General features: G+C 44.3%; 2 protein-coding genes across 4 annotated transcripts; both read right to left on the minus strand.

Moving 5' to 3' along the window:
- Positions 1-7,490: 7,490 nt before the first annotated feature.
- LOC118089863 (nuclear transport factor 2) lies at positions 7,491-11,762 on the minus strand. Of its 3 annotated transcripts, XM_088676257.1 has the most exons (6): positions 11,543-11,624; positions 11,149-11,259; positions 9,728-9,835; positions 8,644-8,715; positions 8,276-8,374; positions 7,491-7,889 (listed from the first exon to the last, which is right to left on the minus strand). In XM_088676257.1, the coding sequence occupies exons 3-6, from the start codon at positions 9,824-9,826 to the stop codon at positions 7,776-7,778; spliced, it is 384 nt and encodes a 127-aa protein (XP_088532383.1). In that variant the 5' UTR covers positions 9,827-9,835; positions 11,149-11,259; positions 11,543-11,624; the 3' UTR covers positions 7,491-7,775. The 3 variants fall into 3 exon arrangements, with proteins under 3 accessions (XP_088532383.1, XP_034980814.1, XP_088532384.1); XM_035124923.3 differs by lacking the exon at positions 11,149-11,259 and having other exon boundaries at positions 11,543-11,762; XM_088676258.1 differs by lacking the exons at positions 11,149-11,259; positions 11,543-11,624 and adding an exon at positions 10,456-10,768.
- Positions 11,763-14,814: 3,052 nt separating this feature from the next.
- Positions 14,815-20,880, minus strand: RBFA (ribosome binding factor A). Its single transcript, XM_035125542.3, has 7 exons — positions 20,355-20,880; positions 19,307-19,349; positions 19,026-19,202; positions 18,497-18,609; positions 17,034-17,118; positions 15,758-15,834; positions 14,815-15,423 (listed from the first exon to the last, which is right to left on the minus strand). Exons 1-7 carry the CDS (start codon positions 20,567-20,569, stop codon positions 15,027-15,029), a joined length of 1,107 nt encoding a protein of 368 aa, XP_034981433.2. The 5' UTR covers positions 20,570-20,880; the 3' UTR covers positions 14,815-15,026.
- Positions 20,881-22,805: the final 1,925 nt, after the last annotated feature.

Genomic DNA, 22,805 nt, shown 5'->3' on the forward strand with positions numbered 1-22,805 from the left:
AGAGATCTTTTGGAACAGACTGAGACCCTACCTGCCTGTGCACTGTCTCTCCAGGGTGGTACATGCTCAGGTTATCTCCCACTTGACTTCTGCAATGCACTCTACGTGGGGCTACCTTTGAAAGTGACTTGGAAACTACAACTAATCCAGAATGTGGCAGCTAGACTGGTGACTGGGAGCGGCCACCAGGACCATATAGCATTGGTCCTAAAGGATCTACACTGGCTCCCAGTACATTTCCAAACACAATTCAAAGTGTTGGTGCTGACATTTAAAGCCCTAAAAAGCCTTGGCCCTGTATACCTGAAGGACCTCTTCCACCATCATACAGCCCAGACACTGAGGTCCAGCTCCAAGGGCCTTCTGGCAGTTCCCTCACTGCGAGAAGTGAAATTACAGGGAACCAAGGCAGGAGGCCTTCTGTGTAGTGGCACCTACCCTGTGGAATGTCCTCCCATCAGATGTCAAAGAGATAAATAACTACAACATTTAGGAGACATATGAAGGCAGCCATGTATAGGGACGTTTTTAATGTTTGATGTTTTATTATGCTTTTATATTTGCTGGAAGCCACACAGAGCGGCTGGGGCAACCCACTCAGATCGGCAGGGTATTACTACTACTACTACTACTACTACTACTACTACTACTACAATAATCTATACAGTGGTACCTTGGTTTAAGTACACAATTGGTTCCGGAAGTCTGTACTTAACCTGAAGCGTACTTAACCTGAAGCGAACTTTCCCATTGAAAGTAATGGAAAGTGGATTAATCCGTTCCAGACGGTCCACAGAGTACTTAAACTGAAGCCTACTTAACATGAAGCGAACTTTCCCATTGAAAGTAATGGAAAGTGGATTAATCTGTTCCAGACGGGTCCGCGGAGTACTCAACCTGAAGTGTACTTAACCCGAAATATAAGTGTAATTGGTTCTGGAAGTCCGTACTTAACCTGAAGCGTACTTAACCTGAAGTGAACTTTCCCATTGAAAGTAATGGAAAGTGGATTAATCCGTTCCAGACGGGCCCAGAGTACTTAAACTGAAAGTACTCAAACCGAAGCGTACTTAAACCAAGGTATGACTTGGTTTAAAAATGCAAAAGGTCCATGTTTGTGTGTCTCCACTTTTCTCTGAAACCGCTTGACCGATTCCATTGAAAATTGGACACAACGTCACATGCGAATACGTGAGTGATCATATAGTTTGCATAGACAGATGTCACACCTGTGCCAGGTAGAAACCCGTTTTTCCAAAAACAAAACTCAGGACAGCGCCCTCTATTGGGCGCTGACGTAACAGACGCATCACTACATGACTCACACAGAGGAGGCTGCTGGGAATAACAACCCAGCAGCTACTACTCCAAGGGCGGGGGCTCAAAGGGTGATGGCGGGATCCTGCCTCTTGCCCCACCGGCACCTGCCATCACAGGCAGGCCGGGCCCCACCGCCAATGCAGACCCCGCTGTGAGAGGCAGGCCAGCCCCCACTGCCAAATACGTCAGCAGCACCCCGGGCCGCAATGACACCGCAACCAACGCCGCCGACCGACCAGTCCATGTGGAATGCTTCGTCTCCGAAGCCGCATGCTCGCCACAGGATGTGGGGAACGACCTACAGGAGGCCGGGAGCGGCACTGCGGGGAGGCCGGGTCAGGAGGCCTAAAGTCAAGGTAGGAGGAGGAAGGGGGGACGGTTGGGGGGTACCAGTCCTGCTGGAGACTCAAGGAAACATGGAGGCAGTCAGGGGAACTTCCACTTTCTCTTTCCTTTCTTCTCTATTTCACAGACTTGGCCACAACAAGTAAAAATAATAATATAGACTGTAGTTGGGGATGAGAACTGGGTAGCTTTAAATGAGGACTAAACACCTGAGCTTGATTCAGAGTGGCAAAGAACCTTTTCAAACACTTAAAAACAAAACATGCCAACAGTAGGAAAGGGTTGTATTTCAGACTGAGACTGCCTTGCTTGTCTGGATTGATGACCTTTGTCGGCAGAAAAAACAGGAGTATGGCCTTACTAATTCTCCTGGACCTCTCAGATGGTTTTGATACAACGGATGATGGTATTCTTCTGTCTGACATGTGTTGGGCATTGGAGGGCACTATTTGCAGTCATGCAGCTCCTACCTGATCAGAAGATTCCAGAAAACGATGATGGGAAGACATTCTTTCCCAATGAGCCTGTTCACGGTGTCCTACAGGGATCTATTCTGTCTCCCATGCTTATATGTTCATGAAACTACTAGCAGAGGCAAACTGAAGTGGGTTGTCCTTGTAATGCTAACATCACCAAGCTCTCTTTCTCCTTTCCATCTGAACCAGATGTCTTCCTTGAACATCTGGTTGGTGTCAGAAGCAGGCTAGATCAAAGTAAACACACTGAAATGTACTCTAGAGAAGTTGCAGATACTAACAATGGATGGTTCTAAAGTCAAAGAAGTGGTAGAATGGTCTGTCCTGCATGGAATCACACTCCCACTGAAAGAACAAGTTCACAGGTTGGAAGGAAGCCTTGAATACAGGGTTCCTGCTTTCTCAGCTGAAGGCTGTGGCCATGCTTACTATCAGTTCTATGCTTTTCTGGAAGAGAGACCTTGCAACTGCATGCCCTGGTGACCTCTTGATTGGACTATGCTACTGTGCTCCACATAGGACACCCCATGAAAGCACTTCTAAAAGTTCAGTTTGGCAAAAATGTGCCAACAAGTCTGGTGAAGAGTGGTAGCCACCAGGAGTATAAAATACTACACACGTTCCACTGGTTTCCAATCTGCTTGGGGCTACTTTCACAGTGCCAGCAGTTCTTACATTTGAAGCCCTATACAGTGTAATTTCTGTTTACTTGATGGCATGCCTATTTCCATATGCATCTCCCTGATCATCAAGGTCCAGTAATTACTGTAGTCTCTGCTGAAGATGCTGCTGCTTTGAGAAACTAGGTTGTCCTTGACAACTAAAAGAATATTCTCTCTTGCTGCCCCATGTTTATGGAATTTGTTACGACTGAAGATTCATCAGATATGAGAACTTAGCCCATTCATATGGACAATTACCAGTAAGTATAATTGAGCTGTAGTTCATTGTATTATTCTCCTTGCTGGTAACATAATAATGCTGATTTATTTCTGTATTTTTCTTTGGATGTTGTACTGTATCTATTTTGTTTTTGCTGTTGTTAATGTTTTTTGCTTTGAGAATTCATCAGCGTGAAAAGTGCATTTTAAATACTTAACATAAATCATAGTATCATAGAATTGTAGAGTTGGAAGAGACCCCATGGGTCATCTAGTCCAACCCCCTGCAATGCAGAAATCTCAACTAGATCATACAAGGCAGATAGCCATCCAACCTCTGCTTAAAAACCTCCAAGGAAGGAGCCTGCCACCTCTCATGGGAGTCTGTTCCACTGTCAAACAGCTCTTACTCTCAGAAACTTCTTAATGTTTAGTTGGAATCTCCTTTCTTGTAACTTGAATACATTGGTTCAGGTCCTACCCTCCAGAGCAGAAGAAAACAAGCTTGCTTCATCTTAGATGGTAGCCCTTTAGATATTTGAAGATGGCTATCATCTCTCCTCTCAATCTCCTCTTTACCAGGCTAAACATACCCAGTTCCCTCAACCGTTCCTCATATGGCTTCATCTCCAGACCCTTGATCATCTTGGTCCCCCTCCTCTGCACACATTCCAGTTTGTCAATATCCTTAAATTATGGCACCCAGAACTGGACACTGTACTCCAGGTGTGGTCTGACCAAGGCAGAACAGAGTGAGACCAATAGTGGCACTTAATAGTCTCCCTTATACCAAGTCGGTCATCTAGCTACTTCTATTGACTTGAAATGCCTCTTCAGGGTTTCAGACAGGAGTCTGTCCATCCCTTCATGGAGATGTCAGGACTGGACCTTTGGTGTGCAAAGCTGTTGCTCCACCATTAAGCTTGTAAGAACTTGTAAAAAGAAACTGCTGGGCCAGGCCAAAGACCCATATAGTCCAGCCCTCCGTTAGCCAGGTGCTCAAGAGAAGCTTGCAAGCAGAACCTGGGCACGGCAGAGCTCTCCTGTGATTCTCAACAGCTGGTATTCAGAGGCCTACTGCATCCTGACAACAAAGACAGACAGTGTCAGGAGTGCGTGCAGGAGCCAGGCCCTGTGGGTATATCGCCAGGTTCTGCCCGTCTTGAGCCCCTGCGTGGGCTAGGCGACTGGAGCACCTTCAGCAACCTTCCGATTACATTGACTTTCTTGGAGAACAGGTCCTGGTGCAGTGGACTCACAACTGCACATTGCGAGCACCAAATTCAGCAGAGAAATAATCAGCAGAGAGAGAAGCTAGCTGTGGAGGTTTTGAAGCATACCTCATTTTATTACAAACAGCTACTACAAACACAAAAGACATACATGAGAAAGCAGCTCTCATGCAGCCAACTTATCACTACAAAGATAAGAGCGAAACCCTTCTCTCTGTGTCAGGGACGGAAGAACAGAAAAGTAGTTTCCGCCCCCTCCTTTCTCATAACACCAGATCAGGAGATTCTCACAATGGGAGGGGTGAAAATGTCAACAGGCCCTGTGACTGGTAGGACCTCACAGGACTGGGGCCTGGTGGCAAGGGTCGGGAGGGGTATATAAGACCAGCATTTCCCTCTGGCTCTTTGCCACAGCAACATGCTACCCACCTAGCTGTGCTTTGACTTCCTGACTCCTGGTATCCTGACTCTTGGACCCTTGGCTTCCTGACCCCTAGACTTCTGATTCCTGCTTCCTGCCCTCTACCCTGGTCCCGACGTACTGGGCTCTAACTGACTGTAACACGGACCGTGACAGACAGGGCATAAACATCATAGCTAGCAGCCCGTGATAGCTTTATGACTCTTTAGTAAATGAAGAGTTCACTATCTAAACTTGATATTGTAAAACGTTATAGGCAACCTGCTGGCCTTGGCCCAATGTTGCGTGGATGGAAGGAAGGAAAAAATGGGAGATAGCCGACTTCGGCATTTGGGTCCCTCTGCTGCGCCAGCATAAAAATTCAACACTGAGATACCCATCACTGATAAAGCTCCCATCTCAGAGTGTCAGCTAGATTAGGAATTGCCTTTATGGAAAAGAAAAGTATGGGTTGCTGCTCATTTAATTGCACCCTGCATCTCCCAGGACAATGTTGCAGCAAGACCAGCCTGGCTTCATCCATTAGCCAGAGATGCAGCTGTTGCAGGGAGCTTGCATCCCCAGTCCCTGCCAGAAATAATCTTTACCGCACCACCAGTTGTCCTGGGGCTTCAGAGCTGAAGGGAAACATCCTGTGGCCTCCTCCATTAGCCAAGGCAGGGATCGGGGACCTGATCTGGCTGGTGGGGCCAGTTGCTCCTTAGCTCCCCTACTCTGACCTGCCAATCACCTGAGACCACAGAGAAGTCAGCTGATGATTGCTGGGACTTCAAAGCACCACTGAAGGATTACAAACAGCCCTGCATGGTGCTTTGAAGCGCTGCTGATCAGCAAGCTTGGTCACTGCCCATCATCTGATAGGGGGGTGACTTCAACCCTGCTTTTTTCAGGCAGGAACTGGCAGCACAAGCAATCAAGTTCCTCATGGGGGACTCGGCTGCACAGCTCATCGAGTGACATCTCTACCTGCCTCATATTTATCTTATTACCGGTATATTGTTTGTTTATTGGATTTCCTCCCTTCATCTGAGGATCACAGGACGGTTCACAATATAAAAACACAAACATACCACAGTGACAAACAAAAACATTAACATCCCCCATCTCAGTTTAAAAGGCCATAGACTGTTTAATTAGTCAAACGTCTAGGAGAAGAGGAATATTTTTGCCTGCTGCCTGAAGATATGTAATTAATGTGCCAAGGAGCCTCCCTGGGAGCCACCACAGAAAAGGCCCGTTCTTGGGTTGCTGCCCTTTGGACCTCTCGTGATGATCACCTCATATGATGATCAAAGGGCCCAGTTTTGTTGATATGGGGAGCATAGCTGCCAAGTTATCCCTTTTTTTTAAGGGAAATTCCCTTATGCTGAATAGGCTTCCTCGTGAGAAAAGGGAAAACTTGGCAGCTATGAGGAGAGGCAGTCACATATATACCATCAGGAGTGGGGCAAGTGGGTGTGGTTTGAGGAAAACAGCTTCACGAGCAAAATTGGAACCCATGCCACGTCAAATTTAGCCTGCATACTGGAGGTTCCCTAACCACGAACTATTGGACCGCGTGTATATGTGTCTACTATTACAATCTATGGTGAGCTGCCTTGATCATGTGATCAAAAAGTGGGGTATAAATTTTATACAAAAATCAAAATGAAAAGTGCCCAAACCTATTTTCTTCCCCCGACACACTTTGCAGCATTCTATTGCTTTTAAGCTCTATTCTGCACACTCTGGTTCCAATGCCACAAATAAACTGGATAGGGAACCTACCGGTATTGCTTAAGTTCATGGAGTTGCGGCAAATAAGAGCAAAGCGTTGTCCTGAACATCTAGATTGGCCTCAAGAATTAGTGCACGTATGTTTCTGCCAAGCTGAGAATCATGTCAGTGTTTCCAAGAAACTGGTATTCAAAAGCATACTGCCTATGATGGGGAGGTGGATCATAGCCAGGCTGGGTAGTAGCCACTGACAGCCTTAAAGACTTGGGTGCCTGACATTTATTTATTTTTGACCGGCCAGGTGTATCCAAATTGTGCCAGGCCTACAAAGCCAAGAAAGGCAGCAATGAGAATACCTATCAGGGCAGTTCTTTAACTGGTTAACAGAAGTTCTCTGGATGATCCATTTGATGAGCTCTATCTTATTCACACCAAGTCAGGGCAAGTTGTCAAGACAGCAGAGCTCCTAAAATTGGTGGAGCTTTTTTGCCAGCTCTCCTTTCTCCCACAGCTCCCCTATATTCAGACATTCAGAAGGCGTCTGCTGAATACGACTTTCCAGAGCTTTTTTTCCAGCCAGAGCTCAGTTCCATCACCTCTCAGGTAGGTGCCATTGCCATTATAAGAGAACAAAGGAAGTGTTCATGGTGAGCTCAATAAATTCAATATAAACAAAATATTCAATAGAGCTCAAATTATACTCGAGAGGTTAAAAGCCTGCTTAAAACGAAAAGCTTTCATTGTCCCTATGAATGGGCCAAATTCTTATTTCTGATAACTCTTTAGCCATAACAAGTTCCATCAACACGGGGCGGCACAATGGTGCACTCTTTAATTTTCAAAGGCTTGTACTGCCATGATAATGAACGGCTCCAGCCGCCTCAGACTTCACGCAAACAATATATTCAAAATGCAAACTTAGCATTGCAAATTCACCCAGAGTTCATGCCATCATATCAACAAATAACATGAGGATATGAAATATGTAGTCATGTGGAAGAAATGCATTTAAGAAAAACGGTTATTCCCTCACGTCCACCAACAGGACTTCTTGTGGTTATTTCAGAGCTAAATTTCAGAGCAATTTTAAAAGTGATCCTTTTTGCAAGTTACATGTTTAATGCAATTAAAATAGACAAGCAGAGCATTTTTACAATACTTTATATACACAATGTTTTATGTGACATGTGCAGGAGCGAAGTGCAGGTATATTAGAGGAAGTGATCATCCTAATGAGTTTGCTTAACATTTAAAACAGAATATACATGTTCTTTCAATCACCAAGCAAAAGAATGAAGAATACAAGCAATTTTAAAACCAAGTTTTGTTTAGGGGAAAAAAATTGAGATGAACGATCTCAAAGGCATGCTTGAGAACAGAGATTTCAAGCAAAGTTGTACAGAGCCAACCTAAATATGTCATTGGAACAGATCCATTTGTCATTAATGTTCTTGAGAACAAACAACTGGTGAAATCCCATCACTGGATCATCATCCACCTACATTAAGAGAAGATGACATTTTAGATTCCATATAAATATGGCCATCATGTAAACAGAAGCCCCATAGTAGTCTTAAACATTATAAAGCAAAATCCAACCAGATTTAAGCCCTTTTATGCCTCGCTTATTTCAGTGAAAAGACAAATAAATGAAATCTTACAGTATGTCACTTTGATTACATTGTACCTTCAGTTTCATTTTATGTGGTAGATGTACTGTATAACATCTAACACACACACTTTCCATTTTTATTGCTCGGATTATGATATTTTAAATAAATAACATTCTGTTTGGACGCTTTAATGTTTCAGCTTTAACAGCGAGGTAGCCAAAGATTTAAACGTTTTGCACATGCCAAAGATGCAAATAATTTTCAAACTTACCTTCAGCTGACCAACAACCATACTAAGGATACAGTTGTCAGGAGCTGGCTGGTGATCTTGGGATGTTATGTTGTGCTGAATTTTTTGGAAAGGGAGTCTCTAGTACCATAAAGAGAACAAGTGTTAAACCTGCCTAGCTTCTTAGATATATAATACTAGCAACATGCAAACACATGAGAAACAGAGGAAGTCAATCAGTCAATCAGTGCTCTCCTTTCACTTCCTCAGTTAAACTATTGGATTTAATTATTTTAAAACACTTACACAACAGGCAGCAAGCTAGCTTTGCAGGGGGTTGGACTAGATGACCCTTGGGCCCCTCCAAACTCTACAATTCTATGAACTACTGATTTTAAGTAGGAACATACCATCAATTTTTCCATGATTGATGCTTTTCCTTGGTACTGCTGCCCTTCCCATGATAAACAAGAAGCATCTGTCTGCAAAAAGGTATACGTTACTAAAATCTATACATTAAAAAGACCAAAGCAAAGTACACAGGTTCAACCCCTAGGCAAGATGCCTTCAGCGAGCTCCACTCCTCATCCTACCAGGCAGTGTCGTGTAGTGGTTAAGAGCGGTAGACTCATAATCTGGGGAACCAGGTTTGCGTCTCCGCTCCTCCACATGCAGCTGCTGGGTGACCTTGGGCTAGTCACACTTCTTTGAAGTCTCTCAGCCCCACTCACCTCACAGAGTGTTTGTTGTGGGGGAGGAAGGGAAAGGAGAGGAGAATGTTAGCCACTTTGAGATTACAGGTAGGTAGCCGTGTTGGTCTGAGTCGAAGCAAAATAAAAAAATTCCTTCAGTAGCACCTTAAAGACCAACTAAGTTTATATTTTGGTATGAGCTTTTGTGTGCATGCACACTTCTTCAGATACACTTCAGGTGTATCTGAAGAAGTGTGCATGCACACGAAAGCTCATACCAAAATATAAACTTAGTTGGTCTTTAAGGTGCTACTGAAGGAATTTTTTTATTTAGCCACTTTGAGACTCCTTCGGGTAGTGATAAAGTGGGATATCAAATCCAAATCCAAACTCTTCTACTCAGCTTCCCACAACTGTTTGCGGGGTGTGTGTGTGTGTGTGTGTGTGTGTGTGTGTGTGTGTGCAAAGTTTGGCAAAGCCTATGGCAGTATTTTCTGGGTCCTTGGCTCAAACTGCACTTCACATTAGAAAGGGGCCGATAAGAAAACACACTATTATGTCTAAAATATTTGGAAAACCTCAATTACAAGACTCTTATCTTCAACTACCGATAGGAATTAAAGGAAGCTGCCTGAGATCTAAAATTTACAGTATTTTGTTGTTAACAAACAACAACAACAGACCCATGTTTTGGTTAGGCACCTCAACCACATCTTAACTTTTGCTGCTTTAGCAAAGATGTCAAGTCAATAACCCAGGACCAATGAGAAAACAGTCTAAACAAAGGTAAGTTGGTACATACATAAAGTGAAGCTAGTTGTTCCCTGTTGGTATCAAACTGCTGGTAATACAGTTGTATAAAACTTGTTCCAATTTGCTCCCACATAGGTCTTTCTGCCATTTTGCACGCCTACAAAGGGAAAACGAATGTTAGGCATGTTTAACAAAACCTAGACCGTCACAAGCCCACCCACAATGGAACTATGTCTGGAGGTATAAATGTACAATGTAAGTGGGTTATGGTCACATTAAGCTTAGTAGAAGTGAAAGAGTGAACATCAAAGTTGCACAAGAACTCAGATATGAAATTTTCAATTTATTATTTTCCTTTTGCTTATCATTTAGGTAAGACAGGATGGCAGGACCTATTGCTGATAAACATGTTTAGGATTCCCCTTGATCTTCTGGATAAACTCAGGATTTACCGTACATGGAAACTGGTTGAACTTACTTCTAATTAAACACGTATAGGATTTGGCTACATAATCCAATGAAACTTTTCTTGGAGTAAGCCCAGCTGAACTCAGTGGGACGCCCACATAAACATGCCTAGGATCAAACAGTAAAGCTGCAGTAGTCCATTGTGCCACGTAGGTAAAAGCAAATCCTATGGGATGCAGTGGGAACAGGCATGCATAGAACGGCACAATGAGGCTGCAGTCCTAAACAGGCTTACTTGGGGAATCTCATTGAATTGAATGGGAGACTTCTGCATAAACATGCATAGGGTCCAGTACGGCATGGGCTTACTTCAGTGTAAGCCCCACGGTGCAGGGCGTATCTCCGATTCCATTAAACATTCATGAGATCAGGCTGCGCGATCCACAAACGCCTTTAATGGGGTCCCCCTAGCTTGGCCACCTCACGTGCTGACTTGGAGTAAGTAAGATAGATGTCCCTTCCGTTTAGGCTTAAAGAAGCACAGCACCCATTTTCATCCGGAGGTTGTCTGGGGGACAAACTGACTGTCGGCTCCACGCTCTTGAGCTCCCGTGAACATGTGAAAATGCAACGAGGTCGCTTTTCTTCACTCACCAACCCCCAGCGCCGCCACTCCCCTCCCAGTTTTGGAAAGGCCACGTGCTACTAGCGCCCCTGCGTCTCGCTCGAGCCCGGGGGTAGGCGGAGGGGTGGGGGTGAGCTGCTCCGGCAAACGCTGGGAGAGCACTGGGGAAAGCGAGGATAAGGGAGCAAAAACGAGAAACTCGTGCACATCTTGGGAAAGGATCGGTGCAGAAGACAAGCTCCTAACGTGCAGTGCCAGGTCAGACCGCTCTCTTTTAAAAGCAGTTCTGCATTCAAAAGCTGCACCCACTTTCAAACTATGCAGCGCTCAGCTCAGCCATTCCATCCCCACTCCGCATCCCCAGGGCGTTGCACGCATAACAAAGCCCGCCGTCTGCCCCCCAGGCGTGGATCTTGGCGCCCAAACGGCCGACTCACCCGGCAGCTTGCCCGCCCGTTGTGGTCGCCTGCGCGTTACCTCCTTCCCAGCTCGACTCCAACCCTCTGCTTATCTCCAACCTATCGCCAGCAGCCTACAAAAGAAGTCGGCTGGAAACCGATTCGGATTATAAGCGAAAGGATTCAGCCACCGCGCCGGGTGCACGGGACCCGGGAACAACCTGGAGGGGTGCTTCTGGAATCCGACCACCTCAGGCTTGAAACGCACGTGGGGATGGCTCCCTCCACCGCGTCCCGGTTGGGGAAATGAATATATGAAATCCACCCACATTTTGGGAATCATAACACACACACACACAGAGTAACTCTCTGGAAATTTGTCGCCATTAGAATTCTTCCCGCCCCCACAAAATAAACTTTCCCGTATCCCCACCTCCTTAGCAGCCGCTTCTGTCCTGCAAACAAATGGGTCACGGATGCAAACTCGTTAAAACCATCAGATGGCGCGCCGACCCCGGCGAAATAGAATTAATACGTCACACCCTCTTCGACCAATGGCAGCCTGAGCGCCGCCACTTTAAAGGGACTTGGAATACTGGGCTGGCTTTGATGTTCACTCCTAAAGCGGCATGTTAGAGACACTTCCTTGCTCTACTAGTCGTCACAGTGCTGCTCGGTTAGTGGATATAAAATTAGCCGCGCAGAATCTTTGGCATGCATGAGATAAAACTGGGAGAGCATGTATTAAAATCCCTAGGCGAAAACAAGATTTTTTGGCTCAACTTCTGTTTCTGTTCACTCTTTCAAAGCTTTTGAGGAAGAAAGGTTATTGGGTAAGAATCCACAGCACAATGGAAAGTATTAGCCTGTAAGGTGCCAAGGACTCCTGACAAGAGGTCAGCAGGGCTAAAGCACAATCCTATGTATGCCTATTCAGAAATAAGTCAATTTAGTTCATTGAGGCTTAATCCCAAGTAAGTGGTTGTAAGAGAATGCTGCTGTTCCTCTGGAGCAGGTGCCGAAAATGGTTGCTGGCAACCAATTTTAATGTTAACCAATTCTTAAGTGGGCCTTTAAAAAAACCCTAAAAACCCTATATCTGAAGCACATATTCCCCTCATTAAGAAGCCAAGGAACTGTATAGTTTGTCAAGAAAACTGGGAATTGTAGCTCTAATCGGGGAAGCTACATTTCCCAAGATTCTTGGGGGGGGGGTGCTTTAAATGTACGATGTGTGCAGTACCTACGAAATAAGAAAAGCTGAGCTAGATCAGACTAGTCCCATTCTAACTGTAGTTTCCTAGTGGCCAACCCCCAAGAAGCCTATGGGAAGCTTGCAGGCAGGGCATGAGCCCAAATAAATATCCTCTCCCTACCCACCAATAACTGCCATTCAATGGCATTACAGCCTCTGATACCTAAAGATGCTACACAGCAATCACGAATAGTAGTCATTGATAGCCTTATTATCCGTGAATTTTTCTAATCCTCTTTTAAAACTATTTAAGGTGGCAGCCGTCACATCTTGCAGTAACAAATTCCATAGTTTTAATCATGGGAAAACAGCAGGCCATTATTCAGAGCCAGTGTGGTACGATTAGAGCAGGTGTTGCCAATGGACGCACGTGTGCCCAGAGACCCTACCTGATGTTCACAGGTTCCCTTCCCCCTTCTAAAATTAGGCTTGGAAGATGCATTCTGCTTTAGTCAACATGTTATGATGTGTGTGGTGCCCATGAGTGTCTCTGGTTTACAAATGGGCCCTGGGGCCTCAAGGGGGCTGGCAATCTTTGCTGGGACTAGGGTCTGGGAGACCCGTGTTCAAACCTTCACTTAAGCCATGAAACTCGGTGGGTGGCTATGGGCCATTCACCATCTCACTCACTCCCCTCACAAGGCCATTAGAAGGATAAAATGAAAGAAGCTAGTATACCATCTTGAAGTCCTAATAGCAAGGTGGAATAGAAGTAATAGTAGTAGTACTAGTAGTAGTAACTTTGCCAGATCTACCCCTTCTCCTCCAGCCTACACAGCTGCATGGCTACCAGCCAACTTTCTGAATAACAAGGCTACTGTCTTTATCTTGGGACCACTTCTGATAGGGCTGCTTTGAAGAAGAGAATTATGGAAGGAGCCACAGTCATATAATCCATCACTCCATTGTCAGTGTTATCACCCACAGACCACTTCTTGGTAAAATTATTGGAACCACTGTTCTGTCTCTCATGGGAGATACTGCCAAGACTGCAGAATCTCATGTCTACTAACCCGGCCGTGGTATCTGGACTTAGTATAGGAAAACAGTTAAGAACATTAGCCCAGGTATTTCTTTCCAATCTCAACACATCTCAGGGGGTGGCTGTAAGAAAACTACTAACATTAAGCATCATCTTGTCTTATAATGTGGGGGTACTCTTACTAGCTGACCTCATAGTGCTGTTGTAAAGATTGCTGGAAAAAATGTGAAAGAAGACTGATCCTGTCAATGGTAAAGGTAAAGGGACCCCTGACCATTAGGTCCAGTCGTGACCGACTCGGGGGTTGCGGCGCTCATCTCGCATTATTGGCCGAGGGAGCCGGCGTATAGCTTCCAGGTCATGTGGCCAGCATGACAAAGCCGCTTCTGGCAAACCAGAGCAGCACATGGAAACGCCGTTTACCTTCCCGCTATAGCGGTTCCTATTTATCTACTTGCATTTTGATGTGCTTTCGAACTGTGAGGTTGGCAGGAGCTGGGACCAAGCAACGGGAGCTCACCCCGTCACAGGGATTCTAACCGCCGACCTTCTGATCGGCAAGCCCTAGGCCAGTGATGGGCAACCTTTTGAGATTGGTGTGTCAAAATTCACCAAAAAACCGAGCATAACTCAGGTGGTGTGTCACTTCGAGAAAAAAACCGTAATTCCGCGATATTATAGTTTAAATAACAAAAATGTATAATTGTAATATATAACTGTATTTAATAAACCAAAAACTAATTATTTAACCAAACCAAACAAAAAACCCCTTATTTATCACAAAGTACCCAGAGTTGTTGAGCTTTTGGGGGGGAGCTGCTGACCAAAGTTTTGAAGGTTTTGGGTGTGTGTGTAAAAGTTGCTTTACTTTTTTTGGGGGGGGTTGCCCCAAAGCTGCTGCACTTTTTTGGGGGGGGGAGAGAATAGAAATAAATTACGAATAATACCTTCGCTGGAACTAACACATAGCACTGACACAGTCTGCCAAAGCGCCAAAAAACCCCAGCACAGAACGGGTTAAAAAATGAATGCTGTTACACCCAATCATTGTCTGCCAAAGCGCCAGAAAAAAACAGCACAGAAAGGGTAAAAACCAATCTCTGGCTACCAGCAACAACAACAGCAAAAAAGGATCTGGGTTTTAACAGCGGAGACAAGCTGTAGCGTGAGGAGGAGCGGGAGAACAAATGTGGGGGGGAATCAACAGCGCGAATGGGCCGATGGGGCGTGCCAGCAGTGAGGGCTCTGCGTGTCACGTCTGACACGCGTGTCATAGGTTTGCCATCACTGCCCTAGGCTCTGTGGTTTAGCCCACAGCGCCACCTGGGTAATGGTAAATATGGTTATTACTGGGATACCAATTAAGTTCCAGTGATACACATTATAATGAAGATAGTTTGGTACTGTCACTGTTGTTCAAATGTAAGTCATTGTGTGAATTAAACTGAACTGCTGACAAGGAGAATTGTACAATTCTTTAATAAAAACGGTTTGAAACAAGGTTTTTTAAACATAAACTATTCTATGAAAACTTATGGTTTTCCTCATCTATATGCTGTTTTAATGGTGAAAAGCAAAATGCTTATTCTCCTCATGTATATACCGTACCTACTTAGAAATAAATTCTACTGAGGTTAATGGGGTTTGCTCTCAGGTAAGCCATAGTTTTGTTTTACAAGTTTACTTGTGCTCGGTGGTACTGTTATCTACTTCTAGTCTATCTTCTATTTCCTGCAATTCATCCTCCAGTTCATTTTCCAGTTCATGTGAGGACGCAGTGTCACTGTCCCAATCATCTTCACTGCATTTGTCCATTAGGTATTCCTGAGGTGTAATTCCGTCATCAAATGGTTTCTTGGCTTTCTTCCATCTCATTTTCTTGCGCTTTTGTAACTCAGCCAGCTGTTGCTTCTGCTGCTCCGACAATGCAACTCCTCCTATTTCCTTGTCCTTAGTCATTTTTTTGTACTCAATTATTTGCTTATTTAATGCATCATGATCAATTCCAAACAGATTATCAGGCATGCAGGAAAGGGACGAGTCCAGGTATGTGGTGGCTTTGGTGTATCGTTGTTCACTGCAAGAAAGGGATAAAAAGGTAAGAACTGTAGCCCTAACGGTATGTGATACTTGTGCCTTTGCCTAGTTTTTTGCCGATTTCCCCCCTCCCACTGCAGCCCACAATGTTCTGGAGGGTTCATTGATTTCTCTAGAGACAGATCCTGCACTGTAGGAAGGGAACATTGAGACTACAGTAAGAAGGAGGAGTGGAAATGTCTTGTTCCACAAACAGCCTTTCATCCAATACAGGCACATAACTCTGAACCAAACCAACGGTAGCTTGAGAATGCATCTAAAAATATTTTAACTAGTTTTTCGAAAGCATTACATTTGTGTTTATGATTTTATACCTGAAATCATTTTGAACCGATTCCTTTCCTTCTTCTTCTTCAGGCCCAAAATCAGCAGTTGCCAGTAAATTCTCAATCTGAAAGAAAATAAATTCACATGTGTCAGGGACTGTTCTAGCAGTGAGCATTCCCTGACAATCGCAGAAGAGAGGCACCCTGACTCAGGCAGCATCCTAGAGACCTTACTGCAACCTCAAACAGGATATCAGGGGGAGGGATCAGGGGAAGTGTCCAGCGGGGAGATGCCTCGCCCTTTTAAGTTCATGCCTGACTTAAGACAGGCGCAAAGGGAGGAGGGCAGGAATCCCACGCTTACTATGCTGGGGGAGGAGCAGACGCCAGGCATTGGGAGAATCTTTGTCAGACTGATCGGACATGTATTCTTGATACTGATTCACATTGAAAATATCAGGCAAAATAAAAGCCTTAAAGACAGAATGGCTGTGGTACTAGTTTCTCAGAAGTAGTCAAACAAGGACCGTGACAACACGCATTTAAGATATCCAGAAATAGGGCAGTTTCTTTATCAAGAAGGTAAATAAGTTGCAAGCCCTCGTTACCATGCAAGTGGTCCAGTACACATGACATCATGGTAAGTCAATCTAGGGTTTACTGTGTGGATTCTGAGAAAGAACAAACCTTGCCTACAGCTAGTGGTTAGTGAGACAGTTTAAACACGGGTCTGGGTTTGAATGACAAACTAAGTCAAATCCTTGACTTAGCTTGGTGCGGTATGGGAGCAAAAAAGGACCGAGGTGGAGCAAAATGGTTGCAAGCTCATCTCCAGGAGCTTGCATGTTTGTGCACTTCCAGTAAGCCATAGTTTGGCTTAATGTGTTGAGCAAACAATGTGCCCCTGAAATGTGGTAACACCTTTCAGTTGCCTGGATGGATGCATGTGTAAAAAAATTCTGACATACACAATTGGAATGTAGCTTATTGTACACAGGTAAGCGTCGTACCCATTGATTTTACCATTTCTGCCACTGGCCACAACCCTTTGCTCTGCTCACTGCTGGCATGTGACCCCCCCGTCCACCCAGTAAGTTGCTCATGATGGAATGTGGACTTTGGACTGAAAAATGGACTCCACCCTGGATCAGCCTAGTGCAATAGTATATTTCTATTAACAAGTTGCTATGAATGCATCCCAAAATGGCTTTCCCTGGTTTTTGTGGCAGTGGGATGGGGAGGGCTTGGAGCAGTATCCCATCTCCATGCTGCGATTACCCTGACGTTGCGTATTAACAATACAGTTGTGCACTTTCTTCATTACCTCTCTTATAGCAGCTTCTTCTTTGTCTCTGACAAACACTAATGAAGGAACGGTTCCTAGGACCTGATGTGAAATCAGAAGGTGTCTGTAAAATAAAAAAAAGAAGAGGAAGGAAGGAAGGAAAGGAGAAGCCTCTAATATTAAAATCAGCTACAACATTTGTTAAATTTTTGGAGAAAATCAGAATAAAAACAAAGATAGAATGAAAAAATGAAGCACTGCAACATCTCCTAATTACCCCACTGGACAATTATCCAGTTTTCAAAATGTGAAGTAGGCCCATCCAACTTTTGTGGCAAACTCCATTCCACAGGGCCATGTCAGCTAACAGTACCCCTCGCGGGGATTTTCTGTAAAGTGAGAGTGATGCACAGGAAACAAGCCACTCTTTCCTGTTTATTCAGCAGAACAGCTTCCTCTTCTAGAGCAGATTCTTGCAGATCCCAGTCAAGTAGGTACCAATCAAGGGAAGGAGAAACATATTTTGTATGTGTGTATTTGAGAAGTAACATGGACTGCTCTGTGTATACACAAAAAAATGTTATTTTGAACACTTGCATGGAAGTGTGCATGCATATCTGTCTGTGGATGTTGCATAAGAATGTAACTGAAAGAAAACAGTACATACGGTACATGTTTCTGCATGTGTTGAAGTTGCTTGCGAGCCTAACGGTGTAACAAGCAAGCTAAAGTTGGGCATTTGAGTAACAAAAACACCATTTGACCAGTTAGATAATCATATATTGGCAAACTATTTTTAAAGTGTTAATAATAATAATAATAATAATTTATTATTTATACCCCGCCCATCTGACCGGGTCTCCCCAGCCACTCTGGGCGGCTTCCAACAGAAGAATAAAACAATAATCTATTAAACATTAAAAGCCTCCCTGAACAGGGCTGCCTTCAGATGTCTTCTAAAAGTCTGGTAGTTGTTTTCCTTTTTGACATCTGTTGGGAGGGCGTTCCACAGGGCAGGCGCCACCACTGAGAAGGCCCTCTGCCTAGTTCCCTGCAACTTGGCTTCTCGCAACGAGGGAACCGCCAGAAGGCCCTCGGTGCTGGACCTCAGTGTCCGGGCAGAATCATGTAGGTGGAGATGCTCCTTCAGGTATACTGGACCGAGGCCATTTAGGGCTTTAAAGGTCAGCACCAACACTTTGAATAGTTAAAGAGATACTAGTTAAAGAGATACTTGAATTGTGAACAGGTTTAATATTTATGCTAATCACAGAAGCACTTTTTAAAGATAAATCACCATCTTTACAGTGTTAGACAAAGTTTTTATACCACCTACATAGTGGCACTTTAGACTTTGGAAACTTGACCACAGCCAAATAATAAACCAGTCAATTGACCACATATTCTTAAGTCCAACACTCAACGTGCCCTTTTAAAGTTGCCAATATGGCCTCTAGACAAGGACATTCGCCCTCCTCTGGATACAGCAGTGTAGTAGCTACCTTATACGGGGACCACTCTTCCGTAGAACCTTCTCAATGTAGTCATCCTGTTCCACACTGCTAGTAGTCCTCCAGTAGATACGACATACTGAAAAATCTGATGTGAGGGACACCTATGGTGTTCAAAATGCCAGTTGTAAGGGCACATTTTACATGGTGAAGAACTCTAATCTTGGAAGGGGGCAATGACAATAATCCCATTACATTCAAGAGGTTCAAGAAGAGGATTACTATTACCTAAGCAAAGCAAATCCTGACAACAATACCTGTGTATCTAGCTGTTCACTCCTATCCAACTTTTTCTACTTATGCCCGACTTTCAACAGGGAGGGATGAATATCCTACATTAACCAAGCGTTGGACTACAGGCCCTTTCCAATTCTGTTACAGATCTTGCAGTCAGACGGCAACAAACCATCGTGAAATCTGTAGAACAGGTTTCATGACTGGGCTTTGACGGTCCCATTACATTTCTGATCTCACAACTTTATATGAGGGACTTTGCTGGATTTATGCCTTTTGTACTTGCCTTAGACAGTTCCACGTTGAGGTCATAAACTTCTTGGCCAGCCTCAAAGGTACTCAGGACATCCCTCACAGCTTTAAGCAGCAGAACATTTAGGGCTCTTTTACGTATGCTGTCTTCTTTCTTCACCTTTGGTGGATGAAGCTTTAATATACTTGCCAAGTTGGATGGCTTGTGTGCCTTTAAAACAAAAAAGATTGCTGAGAGGAATATCTTGTGCATCAAGCACGACCTACTTTTCCATTGTAGTTGTCTTTCCCATTTAAAAATCCGCCTGTGCTTACCAGGGAAGAGCCCAGTGTAGGACTATCATACCAAAACTTCTTCCTTTCGGAAAAAAAAGAGAGAGACTATATGAGTTTTATGGATTTAACATGAGCAATAATGTATCAAACATATGTCAAACTACAGCAGCACTATTTCAGGGAGAGGCAGATGCACTTGTCATCTGAGGCCCTTCTCTATGTCCCAGACAGGTTCAGAGAGTGGCAACAAGAGAAAGGGCCTTTTCTGTGGTGGCTCCCCATTTGTGAAATGCTCTCCCCAGAGAGGCTCAACTGACAACCTCATTACATGTCTTTAGATGCCAGGCAAAAACATTCCTCTTTACCCAAGCCTATGGCTTTTAAATAATCTATGGCCTGCGAAAGTGTGGGGAAGATGATGATGATGATTTTACTATCAGGCTGTCTGTCAGCATGCTTTTTACTATGTTTTTGTCATTGATGTTTCGTAATGTATTTCTAATGCTGTACACCACCCTGAGATATTTTGATAAAAGGCACTACAGTATATAAATTGAAACCGTAATAACAACAATAGCCTGGTTTATAATCTTAACACTTGCTGGATCCAGGGGTTAGAAGGATCTCACATATACCATTCTACTTTCCCGCCCCACCCCCAAACTCATAACAATATTAATCAGTAGAAAGTGCTAAAGGAGGGGCCCAATCCCCTCCTTAAGGGGGGTGGGGTGGGATCAGAAAAACAATTCATTGCAGTTTAGGGACTTCCTGTGTTCATCTGCACAGCACCTAGTGAATAGTAGTGAGAGCTCAGCTGGTTCAGCACGAGGCTCTTAATCTCAGGGTCGTGGGTTCAAGACCCCTATTGAGCAAAAGAATTCCTGCATTGCAAGGGGGCTGCACCCTCGCGGTCTCTTCTGACTTTCTATCCTTTCCCAAAAGAAGTCTGTCTTACCCAGAGAGGTAAGGAAAGTACTGTATTGCATATATATGGCTGTCTATTATTATTATTATTATTATTATTGTTATTGTTATTGTTATTGTTATTGTTATTGTTATTCGGGGGTGGGGGTGCATTACTCACTTCTTTTTAGAAAGGAACTTCTTGAGCAGGTTCCTGGAGCCGCAGAGGGCGGCGGAGCAGCGCAGAGCCCGGCAGCCGGGGCAGCCCAGCGGAGGGAGGAAGAGGCCGCCGTCCCGAGGCCGCCGCCACCACCAGGCTGCCGTCCCGGGAGGCGGAGTCGCTCGGCTGCTGGCAAAGGCTGCAGCGGCCGCGGCCGCGCTTCGAAAGCCCCACATGGTCACCTCGGGACTCTTCACCGCGCAGGAGTTCCAAGAAACTCCCCGTCGGCTGGAAACAGCTCCGCGGCCGCGGCTGCTCCTCGCCGCACCGCAAGGCCCCGGCAACGTCTATAGCGGGAAGCTGCCGCAGCGCCCCCAGCGGCCATGAAGCGCTCTTCTCGCCGCAAAGCATCCGCACTCGCCGCTCTGGACACCTGGCGGCGCCCGGCGCCTCTGAGTCGGTAAGCGCAGCCCTTCCGCAGTCACGCTTCGCTTTCTCATTCATGCCCGCGCGGGTTTGCTTGGCGATTGCGGTTGCGATCGCTCCCGTTGCGAGGTGGCTGTGTACTGTATATGCAGTGAATATCGCTGCTTTGTTATTACTACAATAAATTATATGCTGATGGTGACAATACAAATTATTATTTTGGGGGAGGGGAACCATGTATGGTGTAGACTTGACCTTATTACTGATCTATTATTTTATTTACATTATTACATTCATTATTACATTCAGTTACACATTTTAACATATGTAAATCGCTTTGTATATATACCCTGTTTCTCATATTTTAAGGCATCCCCATAAAATAAGCCATAGCAGGATTTTTAAGCATTCAAGGAATATAAGCCATACCCCGAAAATAAGACATAGTGATAGGAGCAGCAGCAATGCCGGCCGCGGCAGGAGGAGGAGGAAAAAAATAAGACATCTCTTGAAAATAAGCCATAGTGTGTTTTTTTGAGGAAAAAATAAATATAAGACGTGTCTTATAATATGAGAAACACGGTATTTCCCTTATTCCTACCCCTGTGTCTTCCCTCCACCACTTTACAGCTTCTTTTGTTTTTGTTTCCTATTGTATTGTGTTGTGTATATTGTCTGTATTTTCCCCATAAAACGTCTGTCAATATCTTAGCTTTACAAAATTTAGTCAATGCATATCAATAAGTTTGTTTTAGAACGATGTTTTGTTATATATTATTCCATGCATTCCCATTCTTTCCTTAGTTTCTGATTTGATTGGTATCTGATAGCTGCTGCCATTCTATAAATTCACATAGTTTATTTTGCCAATCCATTATTCATGGGACAGTGTCCCCTTTCCAATTTTTGGCTATTAGTATTCTGGCAGCAGCTGTAGTATATAAAAACACTTTTTTCTTGTCGTTGGGGATGTCTATTGATACAATGCCTAACAGGAACGCTTCTGGTTTTTCCTCAAATGATGTTTTAAACATCTTTTTCAGTTCCTCGTGAATACTATTCCAGATTTTTTTTATTTTCCCACATCCTCACCATACGTGGTACATCGTTCCTTCTACCATATTGCATCTCCAACAAGTGTTTGTTTTTAATTTGCAGATCTTAGCCAGTTTAGAGGAAGACATATACGGTACCACCTGTACATAATCTTCATAAGATTTTCTCTTATTGTGTAACAAGTAATAAATCTTTTATCTTGCTTCCACAATATTCCCCATTGCTCCATCTGGATGGTATGTCCGATATCTTGGGTGACAATACAAATTATTATTACCGTAATAACAATATTGATGTGTGTTCCACCAAATCCCATGCAATTCCTTGCCAATTAAGGTTGAAATGTGTACCCATTCATTATACATTTGAGTGCCTTCTTTTTTTCTCAGTAAGGCTACATATTTCAAACCCCAAATAGAGCAAGAGTGGGACTGTTTACAGCCGCTCCAAAATATGTATTTTTGAGGAAGAGATGAGCTGGTGATCAGTATCCTCTAATCTCATTTTAATCCTGGAATGTGCTGTTCAGTGATGACGTGTTTGGTGTGCAGGGACAGATAACCGTTGTGCAGGAATGCTGTCCATATGTGACTACTGTATATGTTTTGTGCTTTGAAGATGTGTGACCTCTATTGACTATTTTTATTTGGCTTTTAATGTATTTGTTGTTGTTGTTTAGTCGTGTCCGACTCTTCGTGACCCCATGGACCATAGCACGCCAGGCACTCCTGTCTTGCACTGCCTCCCGCAGTTTGGTCAAACTCATGTTCGTAGCTTCGAGAACACTGTCCAACCATCTTGTCCTCTGTCGTCCCCTTCTCCTAGTGCCCTCAATCTTTCCCAACATCAGGGTCTTTTCCAAGGATTCTTCTCTTCTCATGAGGTGGCCAAAGTATTGGAGCCTCAGCTTCACGATCTGTCCTTCCAGGGAGCACTCAGGGCTGATTTCCTTAAGAATGGATAGGTTTGATCTTCTTGCAGTCCATGGGA

Source organism: Zootoca vivipara, chromosome 8 (assembly GCF_965207765.1).
Source record: "Zootoca vivipara chromosome 8, rZooViv2.hap1.1, whole genome shotgun sequence".
Classification (NCBI taxonomy): Eukaryota; Metazoa; Chordata; class Lepidosauria; order Squamata; family Lacertidae; genus Zootoca; species Zootoca vivipara.